The 21,623-nt window shown below is 35.6% G+C and overlaps 1 protein-coding gene across 6 annotated transcripts in view; it reads right to left on the bottom strand.

Annotated features, from left to right (window-relative positions):
- Positions 1-21,623, bottom strand: part of REV3L (REV3 like, DNA directed polymerase zeta catalytic subunit) — a 177,340-nt gene that overhangs the window by 19,205 nt on the left and 136,512 nt on the right. For 4 of the 6 annotated variants that reach the window (XM_072831739.1, XM_072831736.1, XM_072831738.1 and 1 more), the window contains 5 exons: positions 17,617-17,758; positions 15,347-15,591; positions 14,228-14,336; positions 12,204-12,410; positions 1,967-2,076 (listed from right to left, as the gene is read on the bottom strand). In XM_072831739.1, coding sequence (XP_072687840.1) covers positions 1,967-2,076; positions 12,204-12,410; positions 14,228-14,336; positions 15,347-15,591; positions 17,617-17,758 — 813 coding nt within the window. Of the gene's footprint in view, positions 1-1,966; positions 2,077-12,203; positions 12,411-12,862; positions 12,990-14,227; positions 14,337-15,346; positions 15,592-17,616; positions 17,759-21,623 lie in introns of all 6 variants that reach the window. The other 2 variants (XR_012033687.1, XR_012033686.1) reach the window with 2 other exon arrangements.

Raw genomic sequence — 21,623 nt, 5'->3', positions numbered from 1 at the left:
ACAAAAAGAGAAAAATGTTTTAAAGTGAGTTTGTCACTGGTGCTTTTAATCTAGTTAAATAACATTTATCTTTGTGTTGGGAGATTCAAGTATACATATAGAACAGTGACTGTCACATGGCAGGGGGTGAATGGGGCTATTAGAATAACTTAGGAGGCCTTTCTCAATTATACTCAGATGAATTTCCCAAGAGATTCTTTTTCAAAAAATAATTTTAAAAATTTGAGTACAGTTGACCCAAGAGATTCTAGAGAACTCTAGATGATGGGAAATCATATTCCATTAGGGAGCAATAAATATAATTGCGAAGCACTATTGTATAAAATAATTGTTTGAACCACTAATTAATAATACTGTAATAACTTTTTAGGTGACAACTGGTAGCTACACTTATCATGGTGAACATTTTACAATGGATATAATTGTCAGATCACTGCATTGTACACCAGAAGCTAATACTGTATGTCAATTATATTTTAATAAAAAATATTTAATTGAAAAAAAGAATTCAGTGTGTTTATTATACTTTCTAAATGGACAATAATGCATAACTGCTTTAGAAAGAGCAACACTCTTCAAACACTAATTTTGACGTTTTCGTAACTGATTTCCCTTAGCTAGACCTCAAGATTCATAAAATTAGCAGTCATGAAATTGGAGGGAGGCAATGGTCATTCACCATCATCTATCGGATTTCCTTCATTCTGATCAGAGAGGCTAAGTGATTTGTTAATGACCATACAATCAGGAGTACAGCTAGAAAAGAGAATTCAGATCGCCTCTCAGTTAAGAACTTTTCACTTTACTAAGCATTATTATTCCTGAAGCAGTGTTTCTCAAACTTTTATTGTCTTCTCAAAGGAAAAGTTAAAAGTAATTTAATAAGAGAAAATAATTACTAAGGATTAAAAAATATTGTTGGATGGGGTTGAACTCTGTGGGGCCCAAACACATTGTACTATTTAAGTTTTGCTTCCTAGGAACCAATTTGTACCCTATTAGTGATACTGTTCCTATTGATAATGCAAGTTCTAGAGTGACTTGCCATCATACAGTATATTTCAATAAACATTTGTTGAATGAATCAGATAGTGAATGGACAGCAAAAGCTCGAATACTGTGAACACATTTCTTTGATTAGAATCAAAATACCTATGGATTCTGACAATGAGAAAGTACTAGCTAGGAATAAAAAAAGCACTAAGTATTGATTTATGGCATCACTGCTGACTAGTTGGATGATTTTAGACAAGTTTCTTGTCTGGGGAATCTGCTTTTAGGCAACACCTGAGAATGTGTCTCTGATGGTCTTTCCCAACAATGTGAAAACTGCTGACCTGAATAGCACCAGAGTTCTCTTCAGTTCTGACATTCTGTGAGTTTGTGTTTTTTGGTTTGAATTCTTAAAGATCTGTTTTTGTTTTTGTTTTTTTTAAGATTATATTTATTTATCTGAGAGAGAGGGTGAGTGCCAAAGTGGCAGGAGAGGAGCAGACAGAGGGACAGCAGACTCCATGATGAGGGTGGAGTCTTATACGGGGCATGATCTCATGACCCTGAGATCATGACCTGAGCCGAAGTCAGTAATTGACTGAGCCACCCAGGTGTCCCTGAATTTTTCAAGATCTTAAAGGCTAAACAGCTAAACAAACTAACTACAATCAGAATCATGCCAACTTAACTTAAAAGCGGTTTCTTTAAAGACTAGACTCTTGTGTATACAGTATTTTTGCAGATTGTTATCTACCTGGCTACCTACAGGGATGCCACAGGAATCTCTACAAGTCTGTGGCTCAGGACACTTAAATTTTCTGTTAATTCAGGACTTGTGCTAATTCTGATCACAAAATCGTAAGGACTGGGAAGGACTTAAGGAGAATTCTGTTTTTAGGAAAGATTACCCTTAAGCCATTTGAAACACTGGAATGAGCATCTGAAGAGATTCCCAAAGCAGAAAGTTCATTACCTGTCAGTATCTCCATATACAACCCTAGCGCCCCATTTCTTGGTATCATTCACCAGTTTAATAGCTCGCTCCAAGGTCTCTCTGGCTTTGTGAACAATACTATCACCAACCTGTTGGTACAAACACATCGGAAGTAATTTCTTAACATAGCTTAGTATAAATCAATAGGTTTTAACATAGAATACTTAATTTTCATTACTAAATATTCCTAAAAATGAAACAAAGAGAAAAGGATGTAAAAAAGAAAACAAAACAATCTTCTGTGTCATTCTTTCTATAAGGACTCAAGAAGAAAATAAGGTATAGAATTAAAAAAAAATTTTACTTATTTGACAGAGAGAGTGAGTACAAGCAAGGGGAGCAGCAGAGGCAGAGGGAGAAGCAGGCTCCCCATGGAGCAGGGAGCCCAACATGAGACTTGATCCCAGAACCCCAGATGCATAACTGACTGAGCCACCCAGGCATCTTAAGGTAAAGAATTTAAAGAAAGGAACCTATCAATACACAGACTCGTCTGTCAGTGTATTAGTAAGTAAAACAGATTGCACTTTACACAAGGTACGCAGCTTTGGGGCACCTGGGTGGCTCAGTTGGTTAAGTGTCTGCCTTCAGCTCAGGTCATGACCCTAAGGTCCTGGGACTAAGCCCCACTTCAGACTCCACACTCTGTGGGGAGCCTACTTCTCCCCTCTATCTCTGCTTCCCTCTCTCTGTCTCTCATGAATAAATAAATAAAATCTAAAATAAAAACCCACCAAAAGCAAAACAAGGTACAAAGCTTCATTTGATTCCTGGAAGAATAAGCCTTGTTTATTCAAGGACTTCCTTATATGCCTTTATAATCAATTAGCCAGGAAATTGTTCCATGTATGTGCTTGAGTGTGTGTATGCATATCTTAAAAAAATTTTTTGTAGTGTTATACATTTCTTCAGTTATCATAAAAGTCAATGTCTGAACTTCAATCTCAATGATTGGTTATATATAATTTTTAGGTAATACAGAATACAAGGAAAAATGTATCATTATATGATGGAAAATCAAGTGTTCAATTTATTTATTTATTAAAAAGATTTTATTTATTGATTTATGAGAGACACAGAGAGAGCGAGAGAGAGGCAGAGACACAGGCAGAGGGAGAAGTAGGCCCCATGCAGGGAGCCCGATGAGGGACACGATCCTGGGTCTCCAGGATCAGGCCCAGGGCTGAAGGCAAGCGCTAAACCGCCGAGCCATCCAGGGATCCCTCAAGTGTTCAATTTAAATTAAGTAGCAGATATATGTCTAACAAGGATACCTTTTTTTTTTTTTTTTTAAGTGATCTCTCCACCCAACATGGGGCCTGAACTCAAGCTCGAGTTGCATGCTTCACCAACTGAGCCAGCTAGGTGCCCCTAACAAGGGTACTTTCATTAGTGATTAGTGAAACAAAGATCATGTCATAAGCTAACAAAAAAGATAGTAGATCTTGACAAATATGACAAACTAATTATATTTTATAGTTAAGTAAAGATACCAGCATAGGACTGCTGCTTCATTTATTAAACTCATAAAAGCTAAGGGTTTGGGAAAATTGCCCTTTGGCATAAATGGAGCTTTCCTTTAAAAATTTTAAAATAAGAATCATGCATTTTTGTGTTAAGAAGCAAACAATAGTAACAATTATCCTCCTTTTACTATGAAATTTGAATCACCTGAATTAAATGTAGGATTGAATATGTGTTTTAAAGGCTATTTATAGCTGCTTTTAAAAGGAAATATTAAATGAACAAAAGACTAAATGGTAGCAGAAATGTAATTTGGGTATTAAGAAAATCCTGAGGGGCGCCTGGGTGGCTCAGTGGTTGAGCGTCTGCCTTGGCTCAAGTTGTGATCCCAGGATCATGGGAATGAGTCCTGCATTGGGTTCCCCACAGGGAGCCTGCTTCTGCCTCTACTCATGTTTCTACCTCTGTGCGTCTCTCATGAATAAATAAATAAAATCTTAAAAAAAAAAAAAAGATAACCTTGAGAATATGAACTATATCCTGAGATTTTTTAAAAATCATGTTATCTAGTTGAAATTCAAGTTTGAATGAAAGATTCAATGTCATCTGTTGCATTTATTTATTTATTTATTTATTTATTTATTTATTTATTTATTTATTTATTTATTTATTTATTTATTTATGATAGTCACAGAGAGAGAGAGAGAGAGAGGGGCAGAGACACAGGCAGAGGGAGAAGCAGGCTCCATGCACCGGGAGCCCGACATGGGATTCGATCCCGGGTCTCCAGGATCGCGCCCTGGGCCAAAGGCAGGTGCTAAACCGCTGCGCCACGCAGGGATCCCTGTTGCCACTTTCAAAACAAGATAAACTTTAAAATATATGCTGGCAAATAGCTGGAAGGGTGAGCCATCTAGTGTCAGAGTCAAATATGCTTTGAGACATACACATGCTGATCCTAAATGTCTGCCTCCCACTGCCTACTCTGGCCTATTTTAATTACACTGAAGAGTCTGAATTCTTGCAGCTGCCCGCAAGACCTTGCAGGGCCAAGGAGTCAGCAGCAGGAGGGGGAAGAGGGAAGGAAGGAAGGAGTGGTAATTAAAAGTGATTCTGCTACTTTGTGCCAGATGGTTCCAGTTTGAACATTACAAACGTTACAGGGCTAAGAGGATTTAAAAAAAAAAAAAGGGAAAATAACTGGGCTTTACAGTTTAGTTGGGATCCTGAAAAGTTATAATGAGAAAAATATTTAAGGTGAAAATTCCCTGAAGAGGAGTGTTGGCAAGGATGTGGAAAAAAGGGAACCCTTGTTACCAATGGTGGGACTGCAAACTGGTGTAGCCACTACAGAGAACAATGTGGAGGTTCCTCAAAAAATTAAAAACAGAAATACCAAGTGATCCAGCAATTCCACTACTGGGTATATATCTGATGGAAATGAAAACAATACCTGTAAATGATATCTGCGCCCCTAGGTTCACTGCAGCATTATTTACAATAGCCAAGACGTGGAAGCAACCTAAGTGTGTACTGACAGATGAATGGATAAAGAAAATGTGGTGTATATACAGCTGACTCTTGAACACAGGCTTGAGCTGTATGGGTCCCCTTATATGTGGGTTTTTCCAATAAATACTATATGGTATTGAAAATATATTTTCTTTTATTTTAGTAACATTTTCATTTTTCTAACTTAATTTTAAGAATACCACACATAATACACATGACATACAAAATATGTGTTGTTTATGTTATCATTAAGACTACTGGACTATTTGTAGTTAAATTTTGGAGAATCAACAGTTATTCATGGATTTTTTGACTCCATAGGGGGTCAGTGCCACCAACCCCTGCATTCTCCAAGTTCATGTTTTTATCTTTTCACACCTGAGTGTCCTTTGCAGAGCAGAAAATTATTATTATTATTATTATTTTTTTTTATGATAGTCACAGAGAGAGAGAGAGAGAGGCAGAGACACAGGCAGAGGGAGAAGCAGGCTCCATGCACCGGGAGCCCGACGTGGGATTCGATCCCGGGTCTCCAGGATCGCGCCTGGGCCAAAGGCAGGCGCCAAACCGCTGCGCCACCCAGGGATCCCGAGCAGAAAATTATTTTAATGAAGTTCAGCTTATCAATCTTTTCTTTTATACACTGTACCTTTGGCATTGCACCTAAAAAGCCATTACCAAATTCAAGATCATCTAGATTTTTTCCTGTTTTTTCTAGAAGTTTTATATTTATAGTTTTGTGTTTTATATTTAGTTCTGTGATCCAATTTGAGTTAATATTTGTGACGGGTATAAGGTCTGTGTCTAGATTCTCTTTCTTGTTTGTGGATATCCTAGCACCATTTATTGAAAAAACCTTTTTCTATCTTCACTACATCATATTGCTTTTGCTCCTCTGTTAAAGATCAGATGACTGTATTTATGTGGGTCTACTTCTGTAATCTCTACTCTATTTATCTATAAATAGATCCACTAATCTATTTATCTGCTCTTTGGCCAATACTACACACTACCTTGATTCGTGTAGCTTTATAATAAGTCTTAAAGTCAGGTACTGTTAGTCCTATGAGTTTATTCTTCAAAATTATCTTGTCTATTCTAGACCTTTTACCTCTTCATGTAAACTTTAAAATCAGTTAGTCAATATCCATAAAATAACTTGCTGGTATTTTAACTAGGATTGCATTCAATTTATACATCAAATTGATATGAACTGACATCTTGACAATACAGAGTCTTCTTATCTATCAACATGGAATATTTTTCCTTTTATTTAGCTCTTCTTGCATTTCTTTCACTAGTTGTGTCATTTTCCTCAGAGATCTCATACATACTTTGTTAGATTTATACTGAAGTATTTCATTTTGGGGGGTACTTAATATAAATGGTGTTACATTTTTAATTTCAAGTTTCATTTGTTCATTGCTGGTATACAGGAAAGTGACTGACTTCTGTTGTACTAACCCTGTATTCTGCAACCCTGCTATAACTGCTTATTAGGTTTAGGATTTTTTGTTAATTCTTTTGGATTTTCTACATAGAAAATTATGCCATATATAACAAAGATAGTTTTATTTCTTCCTTCCCAATCTGTATACCTTTTAAGTCCTTTATTTGTCTTACTGCATTAGCTTCTAGTTCTTTTTTTTTTTTAATTTTATTTATTTATGATAGGCACACAGTGAGAGAGAGAGAGGGGCAGAGACACAGGCAGAGGGAGAAGCAGGCTCCATGCACCGGGAGCCCAACGTGGGATTCGATCCTGGGTCTCCAGGATCGCGCCCTGGGCCAAAGGCAGGTGCTAAACCGCTGCGCCACCCAGGGATCCCCTAGCTTCCAGTTCTTCTATGATGTTGAAAATCAGTGGTGGTGAGAGGGGTCATTCCTGCCTTGTTCCCAACCTCAGTGGGAAAGCTTCAAGGTTTTCATAGCTAAGTATGATATTAGCTGTAAGCTTGTGGGGTTTTGTTTTGTTTTTTGTTTTTTTGTATATTCTTTATAAAGCTGAGAAAGTTCCTCTCTTCCTAGTTTACTGAAGGTTTTTATGATTGGATTTTGTCAAATGCTTTCTCTGTATCTGTTGTTATGATCATGTAGCTTTTCTTTTCAAGATTTTATTTACTTATTCATTAGAGAGAGAGAGAGAGAGAGAGAGAGATAGGAGATGCAGGCTCCATGCAAGGAGCCTGCCTGATATGGAACTCGATCCTGGGACTCTGGGATCACATCCTGAGCCAAAGGCAGATGCTCAATCGCTGAGCCACCCAGGTGTCCCTCATGTAGCTTTTATTACTTAGCCTGTGTATGATGTGTTGGAACTCACTAGTTGATTTATGAATGTTTTATCAGCCTTGCATGCCTGGGATAAACCCCACTTGGTTGTGGTATATAATTGTTTTTATACATTGCTGGATTTGAGTTGCTAACATTCGTTAAAAATTTTTACAGCTATGTTCATGAGAGATACTGGTGTCTGGTTTTCTTGTAATGTCTTTGGTTTTGGTATTAGGATTATGCTGGCCTCACAAAATGTGTTAGAAAGTATTCCTTCTGGATCCCTGGGTGGCGCAGTGGTTTGGTGCCTGCCTTTGGCCCAGGGCACGATCCTGGAGACCCAGGATCGAGTCCCACATCGGGCTCCCGGTGCATGGAGCCTGCTTCTCCCTCTGCCTGTGTCTCTGCCTCTCTCTCTCTCTCTCTGTGACTATCATAAATAAATAAATACATTAGTTAAAAAAAAAAAAAAGTATTCCTTCTGCTTCTATTTTCTGAAAGAGATTGTAGAGAATTGGTAAAATTTTTTCCATTAAATGTTTGGTAGAATTTACCAGTAAACCCATCTAGGTCTGGTACCTTCTATTTTGGAAGGTTATTAATTTAATTTCTTTAAGAGATATAAGCCTATTTCAGACTCTTTCTGTGTAAGTTTTGACAGATTACAACTTTTAAATAATTGGTCATTTCATCTAGGATATCAAATTTGTGTTTGTAGTATCCTTGGATTGTCTTTCTAATGTTCATGGGACCTAAAGTGATGTCTCTTCTTTCATTTCTGATATTAGCAATTTGTGTCCTCTTTCTTCTTTTTCTTAGGCTGGCTGAAGGCTTATTGATTTTATTAAGTCTTTTCAAAGAACTAGCTTTGGGGTTCTTTGATTTTCTCACTTGATTTGTTTGCAATTTCATTGATTTCTGATACATTTTTTAAAAAAGATTTATTTATTTATTCATGAGAGACACAGACTGAGAGAGACAGGCAGAGGGAGAAGCAGGCTCCTTGCAGGGAATCTGATGCGGGACTCGATCGCAGATCCCAGGATCACGACCTGAGCCAAGGGCAGGTGCCCAACTAGTGAACCACCCTGGCATCCTGATTTCTGATATAATTTTTATTATTACTTTTCTTCAGTTCACTTTGGATTTAATTTATTGTTTTTCTAGTTTTCTAAGGTGGAAGCTTAGATAATTAGTTTTAGATTTTTTTTTCTAATAATGGATTCAATATTATAAATTTCCCTCAAGGGCTACTTTTGCTGATTCCCACAAACTGTGATAAGTTGTGTTTTCCTTTAGTTAAAAATATTAAAAAAATTTTTTTCTTCGACCCATGTGTTATTTAGAGATGTGGTGTTTAATCTCTAAACATGTGGGGATTTTCCAGCTCTTTCTGTTACTGATACCTAGTTTAATTGTACTGTGATTTAAGAGTAGATATTATATGATTTATGTTCTTTTAAATTTGTTAAGGTGTGTCTTATGACCCAGAATGTGGTCTGTCTTGGTGCATATTCCATGTGAGCTTGAGAAGAATGCATATTTGGGTGTTGTATGAAGCAGTCTATAAGTGCCCACTATATTCAGTTGGTTATGCTGTTGAGTTAAACTTCATTCTTATTAGTTTTTTTTCCTACATGTTGTCCTTTTTGTTATTTTTGTTTTCCACTCTTTTTCTGCCTTTTGTGGTTTTCATTTTTTGATAGGATTCCATTTTCTCTTTCTTACACATCAATTATTTTTATTTCTCTTTTTACAAAAGTGGTTGCCTTAGATTTTGCAATATACATTTACTTTCAATGTATCACTTTTTTTTTGAGAATCAAGATTGTGTTTTATTGCCAAGGACCTTTGGATTTTTCTCTGGGCTTTGTTTGAAATGGTTAAAATAACCTCATTAAAATAGCTATGTTAAACTATTAAATTATTAAATAAACATGAAACCAAATCGTATTTTAGGAGAAGCTGTCAGCAAACAAATACCTAGTGAGTTAAATGTTGAGTTGACTCTTTTTTTTTTTTTTTTTGGTTTAAAACAGTAATTTATTTCACTTATAATTCTGAGTAAATTGTGCTGGGTTCTGATGAGTAGTTTTTTCTTTGCTTTGTTTTGGCCTTGGAATATACCACTTTCAAATACTACACTAGTCCACAGTAGTGCAAGTACTTTATAATAATGAAATAATCCAAATTCCTCCCAACCCTTTTGTCATTTCTATCATTCATTTTACTCATACATAAGCATACATATAATCAAATACATTGTTGTTATTATTTTCAAAGATATTGTTATCTGTTAGATTAGTTAAGAATAAGAAAAATAAGTGTTTATTTTGACTTCACTATTGTGTTTTTTTAATATAGATCTGAGTTTCTCACCTATCATTTTCCTTCCCTCTAAAGAATTTCTTATAACATTTCTTGCAAGGCAGGTCTATCACCAACAAATTCCCTCAATTTTTGTCTGAGAAAGTCTTCATTTCTCCTTCACTTTTGGACAATAATTTTTTAGGGTATGGATTTCTAAGCTGGAGTGTTTTTCTCTCAACACTTTAAATATTTACTACATTCTCTTCTTGCATGTTTCAGAGGAAAAGTTGGTTATAATTTTTTTATAAAGATTTTATTTATTCATGACAGAGAGAGAGAGAGAGAGAGAGAGAGAGACAGAGAGAGAGACAGAGGGAGAAGCAGGCTCCAAGCAGGGAGCCTGATGTGGGACTCGATCCGGGGTCTCCAGGATTACACCCTGGGCTGAAGGTGGCGCTAAACCGGTGGGCCACCGGGGCTGCCCTGGTTGTAAATCTTAATCTATGCTTCTGTACAGGCAAGATGTTTTATCCCCTGTCTTCTTTTAGGATTTTTATTTTACTATTGATTTTCTGTATTATGAAAATGAGCATTTATCCTGTTTGGTGTTCTTTGAATTCCTGGATCTATGGTGTCTGACATTAATTTGGGGAAATTCTCAGTCACTACTGTGTCAAATATTTTTTGTTCCTTTCTTACTTCTCCTTCTGGAATCCCTAACTGCTATATGTAATAGCAATTTCTGTAGTTGCTCCAGGGTTAGGACATTCTGTCTTTTTCAGTCTTTTTTTCTCTTTGCTTTTCAGTTTTATCAGTTTTGATTGAGATTTCTTCAAATTCAGAGATTCTTTTCTCAGCCATACCTAATCTACCAATAATAAGCCTATCAAAGACATTCTTCATTTCTGTTGAAGTGTTTTTGATATCTAGCATATTTCTTTTTGGTTCTTTCTTAGTGTCTGCGTGTCTCTGTTTGCATTGCCCATCAGTTCTTGCATGGGTGTGTGTACTTGATCCATTTAGAGCTCTTAGCATCCTTTTGTTTTTTTTTTAGAGTTCTTAGCATTCTAATAGTTGTTTTAAATTTGCGGTTTGAGAATTCCAACATCCCTGTCACATCTAAGTTTGGTTCTGATGCTTGTTCTGTCTCTTCAAATTCTGTTTTTTGGTTTTCGGTATGTCTTATAATTTTTGTTTTTTTTGGATAGCTGAATATGATGTATCAGATAAAAAGGACTACTATATATAGGTCTTTAAATGGTGGTAATCTGTGGAGGGAGGGGAAGTATTCTATAGCTCAATGAGTAGGTCTTGTTCTTTCAGTCAAACTGTATCTCTGTGGACTGGGGACTTTGCATGTGCTTCTGGTTTTCCCCCATTTTTGGTGGGACAGGATGTTAGAGTGGGCTGGCATATTCCCCTTCCTTCACACAGAAGACAAGAGTACTTGGAGCTGGGTATTTTCTTCCTCTCAGGTTAGTTAGGCTCCAGTTAAATAGTTGTGCCTGAAGGCAGATCTTGTTAAGAAAAGAATGCTCTGGTGTATTTCAAAGTGGCTCCTTTCCCCTCCCTGTGCCAGAAGCACAAGGGAATTTCTCTCCTGTGGGAGAAAACCTGTAAGAACCTGGTTGAGCTCCTAGAGGTAAAATTCACAAAACTGTGGAGGTCCTGATGACTGGATGCCCTGGAGTCTTAATCTCTCAGACTTATCCAAAGTGAATTTCCAGCAATTCATCAGTTATAGTTCAGATTTCCTGAACAACATGGTTCCTGCAGAGGTTTGTGCTCTGGGGTTTCTGTTCTTGTGAATTGTGATTGCTTGTATTTACCTGTTGGACTCTTCAATTTTGGGGGTAGTGGTTTGCCCTGTGACCTCATTTCTAAAGAAGAGTTGTTGGATTTTTCAGTATGTTCAGCTTTTTACTTGCGGAAAAAAAGTGGAAACTTTGAGCTTCTTACATGCTATACAGGTATTTATAGTTTATTCTGCCCATTATGTGCTGCGTGGGGACTTTATCCTTCCATTGCTTTCCCCTTTTGAACTACTACGAATAAAATGGTATAACATGTTCTGGCTTTCATTTGGCATAAAAAGATCACCAATAAAACAAGTCTACTCTATTCTCAATCACTAGGTAAGTTACTGTATTTCTTTGTCACACTATATTGTATTCATGTTAAATTAACGCCCTAATTTAGTAAATAGCAAAAATTAGTCTTATTCTGTGAAAAATGTCTTTCAATTACAACTACCTCTGCAAAGGTTTCGCTTTATATCTATTGTACATTAGTAAACATGGAATGTTTGGTCATTCTGACATTTGTAGAGGCCAACCTAACATCAGATCTGTCAATACGTTAAAATGGAATTAATTAGTACAAAGGATGTAAGCACTGCTATTAATGTGGCACTAAAATCTCATGCTAATAATTTGCTACAGTATGCTCATCTAGGTATGTAGAAATATGTATATGATAAGGAGTTCTCAGAGAAAACCCCCAAACCCCCAATATCCTGTATGTATACATGAGAAAAACTGATCTTATGTCATGAAAATGAAACTCTAGTCTAAACAAAACAAAATACTTCAATGAATAGATATTCATTTAATGCTGCTAAGTCTCTTGGAAAAAACTACAGCTTTGTATCACTTACCTCAATGCATGGCATTCTCCCAGAAAAATTCGCAGCTGTATAGCCAAATGTGACATTTGCTATAAGCTTAAGTCCTAGTTGACGTGCATCGAGCATTCGTGAAAGGGCTCTGTCTTGCTTGTAAGCCTTCATTGACTGTTTCACCATGAGTCTAGTCTTCAAAATTTCTTCAAGCATTCTTGGTAGCACACCCTTTCTTACTGAAGGCTATCATAAAGAAAAAAAGAATATTTAAAATCCCTTAAAAGTTATATATTTAGATAATTAAGAAGGAAGCACAAAGTTTAACAATGGCCAACTGTCATGAATTGAAACATACTAGCAACTGAGTGGCCACAGGGCCAGTGGCCATCAATACAAAATCATCACATTTTCTTTCTTTTGAAGAGGACTTTTCTCCTAAAAGGTTCCTATAATGTTTATAACTCTAATGTAGCACTACTATGTGAGTTCAGAGACCTCCAGGAAGGAGGATGTCGACTAGTGCATAAGAGACCATACAACAAGTTCAGAGGGAAATTTTGTGCAAAACTTTGATCAAACCCCCACTCTTTCAGAAAGACACACGGGATTTGTATCACTCATAACAAACCTCGGTTTTTAAAGATCTCGTCCTAATGACCCCACACAGTAATCTGCATGGAACTCCATTTATCTACCTTGGAAGAATGATGAGCTGGGTTGACTCTGCTGACATTCAAACCTGCAGTTCCAGGGACTCTAGGTATTTCAAATGTGATGCTTAGACCACTAAGCCATCCCCTCCGGCCTATATTTATTAGCAATCTGGAAGAGGGGATGAATAGTGAGGTGATAAAATTTGTTGATGCCAAAAAAAAAATCATTTGTATTAATCAAGACTAGGGAGAATTTATGAGAACTCCAGTAGGAATGAAAACCACAAAACAGTATTAACTTTGAAGATGATTCACAGACACGTGCAAGGTAATGCATGTCGGACTGAACAATTAAAACCTCAAATATAGGATAATCACACTTCTGAATATTAAAAAATCTTAGTTTTATTAAGCTTTACATATTGGGTCAAAATGTAGATGCAAGTTTTAAAAATGTTGTTAAAGGGAGATAATATAACAAGCCACTACATATGTGACAACAAAAACATATTCTAACCTCTAATTCATTCTGTGTACCTTATGAAGCAGTCATAATGTTAAGATGTAATATATGTTATTAGGTTAAAGAGGTAGTATTTTCCAAAAGGAATAGGTCATGAAGTCTCTGGTGAGAATTTTCCTCCTATCTAAATAGCTAATTTTAGGGTAGTCTTTGAACACAGCATCTTCTTATTGGTAGAAAATGATGCTATTTTTGCTAAGTACACCAGAATGAATCTGAGGGCTTGTGGGGTCCATGCTACCATCAACCACCCTACTGTACCATGATCTAGTCAGACTCACTGCTAAGGAAATAGAGGAAAAAAAAAAAAAAAAAGGAATGAAGTTGGCATAAGAGAGGCAATATAATCTTCTCCTAGATCTCTCTATTTGTCTTTATTCATTTATAAGGCTCTCCTTAGTCTCTCTTAAGGGGAGATAAGGAAGAAAGAAAAGAGATTCTATTATTAATCTGGATATCTTAAAAATGCAATCAATAAATGCATGAGAATATCACTTCTAAGATGGTCTTAATTTAAAATAATGTAGAAGAACAATTAAGAGTTTACACATTAAAGCAATTTAAATCTTTCTGTTACCATCGTTGTGATTGTCAAATAGCTATTTAAGTCTCAAGATGCTAACAGAGATCAGAAGGTATATATGCACATTTCTTTCAGTATTTCATTAAAAACTAAAATCTAACAATTAAAAAACTTTAAATTCATGCAAAACAAGATAAATGGTTTTTAAAAAGTAATTTCTTAGATTCCCATATCTTTATTTTTAAAGATAAGATATTCAAGAAGACTTTTTTTTTCTTTATATTACATGCCAACAGCATCTAAATCAACTCTTCAAAGGTTAAGCCACAGTCGATACCTTTCACTTACAAGAGAGTATTACCTTGACAAAAGCTATTCCATTGGGGGACACTGTGATATCATGCCTAATTTGGTAAAGTAAATCTGGAGGTACTCTTAGAGAGGTACAGCCAAATTTGAACTCATCATACCTATTAAGAAAGAAAACATTAAGCATATACTTTCTCAAGTCATACAATAGTGATACTAGACAATTTTAGGAATCTTTAGTAGAAAGAACTAAAGAACTCCAGTAGAAATTCATTTTTAAATATTTAAACATGAATTCATTTACTTAGTAATATATATGTCTAATTTCCAAACAGCAGTTCTTCAAATAGTCACAATTTATTAAAAGAAACATTTTTTATTTGGGATTATCCTAAAACTTATGGAAAATCTATACTTAAATACCAGATTTCAATTCAACATATGACCACTTTACAGTAAGTTCCTTAGAGAAAAATTTAAGCTTTAAATAAAAATATTGTAAATAACTTTTCCAAATTTCTGTTCTTAATAAAAAGACAGGATTACCAATATAATTTCCATGAATACTATGAAGGAAGGAAGTATACTCTAAGCTAGCACTATAACTTGGTTTTAAATACACAAAAATCATTATAAAGGAAGACTCTGTATTTCTTATGAGAAAAATATATACTCCTTTGAACATTAAAGATATTATTCTCATGCATTTTATAAAATTCGGTTGACATGAACAGCTAAAACCTAAGATTAAGATTTAACAATTTAACTTAAAATATCTCTAAGAGAAGTCAAGAGGAGGTGACAGCTGGAGGGAGATAGATCATAATCCTCAAACTATTCCAATGAAAAGTGGTTTTTATCAACAAATTAAATATAACTCTCATTTAAAGAGATTACAAGATGTGGAGAATGAAATAAGTTGCAAGACTGATTTATTCATGATCTTCTTCATTTGAGTCATCCATTCATGATGCTGAATTAGTCCTACAGTTTTCCACATCCACATCAATTAGTAAGGTAACTACAAAGAATGAATTAGCTGTGCTACAGCCCATTCATCTTGCTCAAAAGGACAGTATCAAGTGCAAAGAGACACTCAAAATCTAATTTTAGTAACAAGTACAAAGCACAACAACATAATTATGAAAAAACAAAACAAAACAACCCTTACTTTCCCAGGTTCTCCACATGGCCAAGGCAGGTGGAAAAACAGTAGTTGTACGCAATCACAATCGAAGGATATAGTGACTGGAAATCCAAAACGAGAACAGAGTTGCTATAGAAGCGAGATTCAGGCTCCATAATTAGGGGAACACACTGTGGGGCTCTCATTTGGGATCTTTGCTGTACACTAGGTGTCACAGGAATATAGTTCATTGGTTTAGCAATACGCAACATCATTGATTCCACACGGTACTGCAGGCAGAGAGGTGGAAGTAAGAAGAAAAGAAGAAACAGTTTAAATTGTTAAATACATTGGTCTTTGAATATGATAATCATTAGGGGACATTCTTCTGAATAAAGCTGCATTCTTATAGGTTTTTTTTTTAAATATTTTATTTATTTATTTATTCATGATAGACATAGAGGGAGAGAGAGGCAGAGACACAAGCAGAGGGAGAAGCAGGCTCCATGCTGGGAGCCCGACGTGGGACTTGATCCAGGGACTCCAGGATTGCGCCTTGGGCCAAAGGCAGGCACCAAACCGCTGAGCCACCCAGGGAGCCCCCTTATAGGTTTTTTAAGTAGGCTCCATACCCAGAGTGGAGGACCCCAACATGGGGCTTGAACTTACGATCCTGAGATCAAGACCTGAGCTGAGATCAAGAGTCAGATGCTTAACTGACTGAGCCACCAAGGCGCCCCAAGGATGCATTCTTACAATATAGTTATATACTACTTGTTATTTAGTCTGCTTTCAGGTGTCTGTAGAAGACGTTCATAAATCCCTTTTCTGTATTCTTATAACTTTTATAAAAACTGCAAAATATATCAAATAACTTATACAATATGCAATTTTGGAAAGACAAAATTAGATTTCTTCTTGTATTTAAAAACATCTGTAATAATAATAAACAGCTGTAGGAAAGACTGTACAGTTTAACAGTTTCATTTGAAAAGTTGGCCAATGACCTTTGAGAATTTTTTTTAAAGGTTTATTTATTTATGATAGACATAGAGAGAGAGAGAGAGAGAGAGAGAGGCACAGGAGGAGGGAGAAGCAGGCCCATGCTGGGAGCCTGACGTGGGACTCGATCCCGGGACTCCAGGATCGCGCCCTGGGCCAAAGGCAGATGCTAAACCGCTGAGCCACCCAGGGATCCCCTCCCTTTGAGAAATTTTTTGAGAAAATTAGAGAATGAAAGTCAGGAGACTTGAGATGGATAAATTGTATTCCAATTTTCCAAGATGGAAACAAAGATTCCAGAATTGAAAGGTAGTCAGATTAATACCAATCTCTCACAAAATTGAATCAAGCTATTACTGATTGTTTATAATAACCATTATTAAGCAGACAGTTTGGAGTATTAGAAAAGGAAAGCACAAGAACCAGCATAGGTTTATATATTCTCATGTTGTTTTAAGGTATCTTTACCTTTGATTATAAAGCCAGCTCAAATCGCTTTTAAAACTTGATGGGGTATAAATAGCTTATAAGCAATATAATTAAATAAATATGCCAAAATAATTAGAATGCAATTTTTGCCATATTTACTGAAATAGTAGATTGGGGGATTGTTATAAACTTACAGTAATTAAAGTAATTAAAAATTTTATGAGGTTAAAGAACCTGAGTGAATTAATGTAGTATCTCAGATGCCTAGCACAGTGTTCAACACACTAATAAATATTTGTTGAATGAATGCATGAAATCTTTTTGGGTGATGCATTTGACAAATCTCTCATATTCTTGGGAAATTAATTAAAAAGTTATGAATTAAATTATTTCTAAGGTCCTATTTTTCTTTAACTTCTTAAAAAAGTGATACAGCCACTTATATTGGTTACTAAATTTTCTTCTTCCTTTTTACATGAAACTTATTTGTTGGGAGTTAGATAGAGTATGCTGAAATTAAGAATATAAAGCAAGAGAGGAAGGCTTTCTTTGGGGCCTCTTCCCTAGTTTAAGGGGCCTTTGAAGGTATCTCTAATCACATGGACAGTATTCAGGAGCAAAATATCACCCCAGGGACATAGCCATTTGTTTTTTTTTTTAATAGCATAAAAATTTAGTAGTGGCCAGAAAGTTGGTATGGAGAGAAAATAAAAAGTAAAGCTGTTAAGTGAAATTAAAGCTTTTCTAGAAAATAACAAGATTTTATTAACCAGCTATATAATGGTACCACATAGAAAGTTCAAAATATTAAATCACTTCAAACATCTCAAAAGTAAGTATGTCACTAACAGAACTTTCAAGTATGTAAGAAACTGATTTCCTACCTGTGAACCCCTTGTCAGTACATGTAAAAACTGGATGCCAAAGAGTCTAGCCATTTCACTGGTTTTCCCAATCAGGTCCAACTGTTCTAACATTTGGAGATTTCCACGGACACGGCTAATGTAGTGATCAACCATTTTCCATCTGTTAAAAAGAGAATACGTGCCATGAACATTATGGAAAAATGTGGACGTTGGAAACTAGTATTAATTCTGCCAAAACCTACATATTAAAAATGAGGATTTAAGAAGGTAATCATGATGTGAGCCTTCAGCAAAATATGTACAGAAGTTAAACATTAGAAAATCTCATATATTTCAAGGGCATAAAACTTAGTGAAAATATACAAAGTTTAAAACAGTACTTGTGATAAGGTAGTAAGTCTAATAAGATAATTATTTTCAGCATTTCGTTTGATGTTACTCTATTTTTATTATAAAAAATTAACACCCTCTTAGATGCTGCTTCTGATGCAATAATTATACAATTCTAATTTATCATATCTATGAGTTTTTAAAGAACATGGAGATTTTGGGTTATCACTGTAAATACCAGTCTAAAAGTATGCATTATCTGTTCATGGGGAAAAAAAATCAGTAATCTGGTAACTATTTTTTTTTAGTAATTTGGTAACTATTTAGGAAAATAACTTTAATGAGGTTATACCTGTGCTAAGTGTGTGTCAAATCAGTATTTTCTGTGTAAATACATTCTGTTCTTTGATTTAAATCTTTACACAAATTAACCTCTTTACCCTGCCTTTTTTGTTAAGAAAATAAGCAAACAACAACAAAAAACCTTCCACCAAAGCCATGAACAAAAGTTCTGATTGAATACTAAAATGTAAAAACAATCCAAAGGTATATCATAAAGAATAACATTTATTCATTTAAAGAATATTAAGGTTCAAATACATCACAACCTTTAATTATATGGCTTTTAGAATACAGTCACAAAATTTTCGATAAAAAAGTTTTAAAAGCCATGATACCTGATTAATTCACAGAGAAAAACTATAGAAAATGAACTCACCCTATAATAAAAGGGTCTGATAATAACCAGTGTTAGCAAGAGTGTGGAAAAATTATAACCCTCATACAATGCTGATGGGAAAGTAAAACAGTATAGTTGCATTGGCAAACAGTCTGGCAATTCCTCAAATTGTTAAACAAAGAGTTACCATATAATTCACTGATTCCACTGCTCAGTATATATCCAAACATGGAAACATACATCTACACAAAAACCTATACCCAAATGCTCTTAACAGCACTATTTGAAACAGCCAAAAAAGTGGAAATAACCTGTGTCCATCAACTGATGATTGAACAAAATGTGGTATATATCCACATAATGGAATATTATTTGGCAATAAAAGGAAATGAAGTACTGACACGTGCTACAGTATGAATGTATATGGTCAACATATACTAAAAGAAGTCAGTCACAAAAGGCAACATATTATATGGTTCTATTTATAAGGAATGTCCCAAACAGGTAAATCTATGGAGACAGAAAGCAGATTCATAGGGGTGGGGGTAGAAAAGGGAAGCCTGGAGGGTGATGGCTAGTTGATGCAGGTTCCTTTTTTAGGACAATGCAAATACTAAGATTTACTATGGTAATGCTACACAACTGAATATATGAAAATCAATGAATTGTACACTTTAAATGGATGAATTATATGGTATGTGAATTGTATCAGAACAAAACTGTTAAAAAGAATTTAAAAAAAGCTATCCTAAAAACTTTATATTCAATTTTTAAATAAAATAAACAGAAATACTGTCCTATAAAACATGTTTCTAACAATATATTGTGACTATTTCTCCATACTTACATATTTTTATAGCTACTGAGTATACTATTATATAATTATAACATAATTTAATGGCTCTGTTACTGAGTATCTTCTATTACTATATGCAATGCTGTGATGAACATCCTTATGGCTATGTACTGATGCTGAAATATTTCCTTAGGATAAATTCCTAGATATGTTCAAAAGGCTTGCTATGATTTAGTTTTTTTTTTTTTTTAAGATTTTATTTATTTATTCAGGAGAGACAGAGACAGAAAGAGAGACAGAAAGAGAGAGAGAGAGAGGCAGAGACACAGGCAAAGGGAGAAGCAGGCTCCTTGCAGGGAGCCCGACGTGGGACTCGATCCCGGGTCTCCAGGATCAGGCCCTGGGCTGAAGGCAGGAGCCACCTGGGCTGCCTTGATTTAGTTTTTAAGATGTAGTAACACACTGCTTTCCAGAACATGTTACCATTGAAAACTACATCTGAAACTAAATATGTACTTTATGTTGGCTAACTGAATTTAAATAAGAAAAAATTGACATTCAAGCTAGTCATGATAAAGTGCTTGTTTGCTTTTCATCTTTGTCAACTCAATAATTTTTAAGTTATTAAGTTATTACTAGTTTGATAGGCAAAAGAATTATATCACATTTTAATGTATTTTTGTTTTAGATTATTAAGGTAATTCTTCAATAATATAGATTTGTCAATGTGAATCTGAGGTAATGTTATGTGTCGATTTAGTCAGTCCCTTTAAAATAAAACAAAATGGATCTAATGACATCCTTTCTATAGACCACATGGATGGTCAATGACCTGTTTTGGGAGTTCCCTAATTCCTTCTTCTGCTTAATCTGGCCTACTGCTGAACTACTCTAATAAATTTTTCAGTTCAGTTATTGTGTTCTTCAGCTCCATGATTTGTTTAGTACTTTTTAATATTTTCTATCTCTGATAAAATTCTTATTTTGCTCATGTACTGCTCTCTTGACCTTAATGAGCATCTTTATGACTGTTATTTTGAATTCTTGGTCAGGTAAATCATATAACTGTTTCATTATGGTCAGTTTCTAGAGATTTAACTTTTTCTTTTGTTTGGAGAATCTTTGCCTGGTTCTTCATTTTCTTTGACTTTTCTATGTTGGTGCCCTACATTAGACGAAGTAGGCATGTCTCCCAGTCTTCATGGACTAGCCTTATACAGAAGACTTCCACCAATCATTTTAGTTAGAGATTCTGGGAGCCTTTACCAACTCTTTCCTTTCCGAGGAAGAAGCAGGCAGCTGTGGTTTCTGTTCACCCACTCTGTGTTGAGCAGAAGGCAGAGTTATGGTGTCTGCCAGTCCAAACCACAGTCTTTGTTCTCCTCTAGGCACTTAGACTGTGTTGAACCTGTCAGAGCTCCAAGACTAGAAAGACAGATGGCAGTTTTTGTATAGCTGTGGAGTTGGGGTACTGGATGCATGGATTTCTCTTTCCAGAGGTAAGCTGAGAGGTGGGATTTTTCATTCACTCATTTTGTGCTGAGGAGGATGTATGGCATCTACCAGCCCATGCCACTGTCTCCATTTGGCTCTGCCAGCTAGACTGGGCTAGACTTGTGAGAACTCCTTTGGAAAAGTTGGGGTGCCAGACATGCAAATCACCCCCTCTCCTCCTCTGGGAGAAACAGAGAGCTAGGGGCCTTTTCCTGATCATATGGCTCTGGGCCAGAGGCAGGGACTCTGGCAAGAGGGTGTCCTAAATCTTCCTACCAGCTTTGGTGAGTCTGGTTCTGTATTTATCATCCAGGGTGCAGGATCTTTCAATTAGTTTCTGGGTTTCTCACAAAGGGAATCTGCGAATTGTTGCTGAATCATTGTTTATAAAAAAAAGGAGGATCTAGGGCTTCCTACTGTACCATCTTGCTGATGTTACTCCATATCTTTCTTAACATTTTTAAAGTATTTAAAAAGCGGACTTTTTACATTAAAAAAAAAAATCTTTTAAAATAAGATCACCTTCATGGGGTGCCTGGGTGGCTCAGTTGGTTAAGCGACCTACTCTTGGTTTCAGCTCAGGTCACGATCTCAGGGTCATGAGATCAAGCCCCGTGTCAGGTTCTGTGCTTAGCTTGGAGTCTGCTTGGAACTCTCTTTCTATCTCTCCTTCCTGTTTGCTTGCTCTCTCTAAAATAAATAAATAAATAAATCTTTAAAAAATAA

The sequence above is a fragment of the Canis lupus genome, chromosome 7 (assembly GCF_048164855.1).
Source record: "Canis lupus baileyi chromosome 7, mCanLup2.hap1, whole genome shotgun sequence".
NCBI classification, from domain to species: Eukaryota; Metazoa; Chordata; class Mammalia; order Carnivora; family Canidae; genus Canis; species Canis lupus.
Note: the sequence above shows the minus strand (reverse complement) of the source record. Positions and strands in the feature narration are given on the sequence as shown.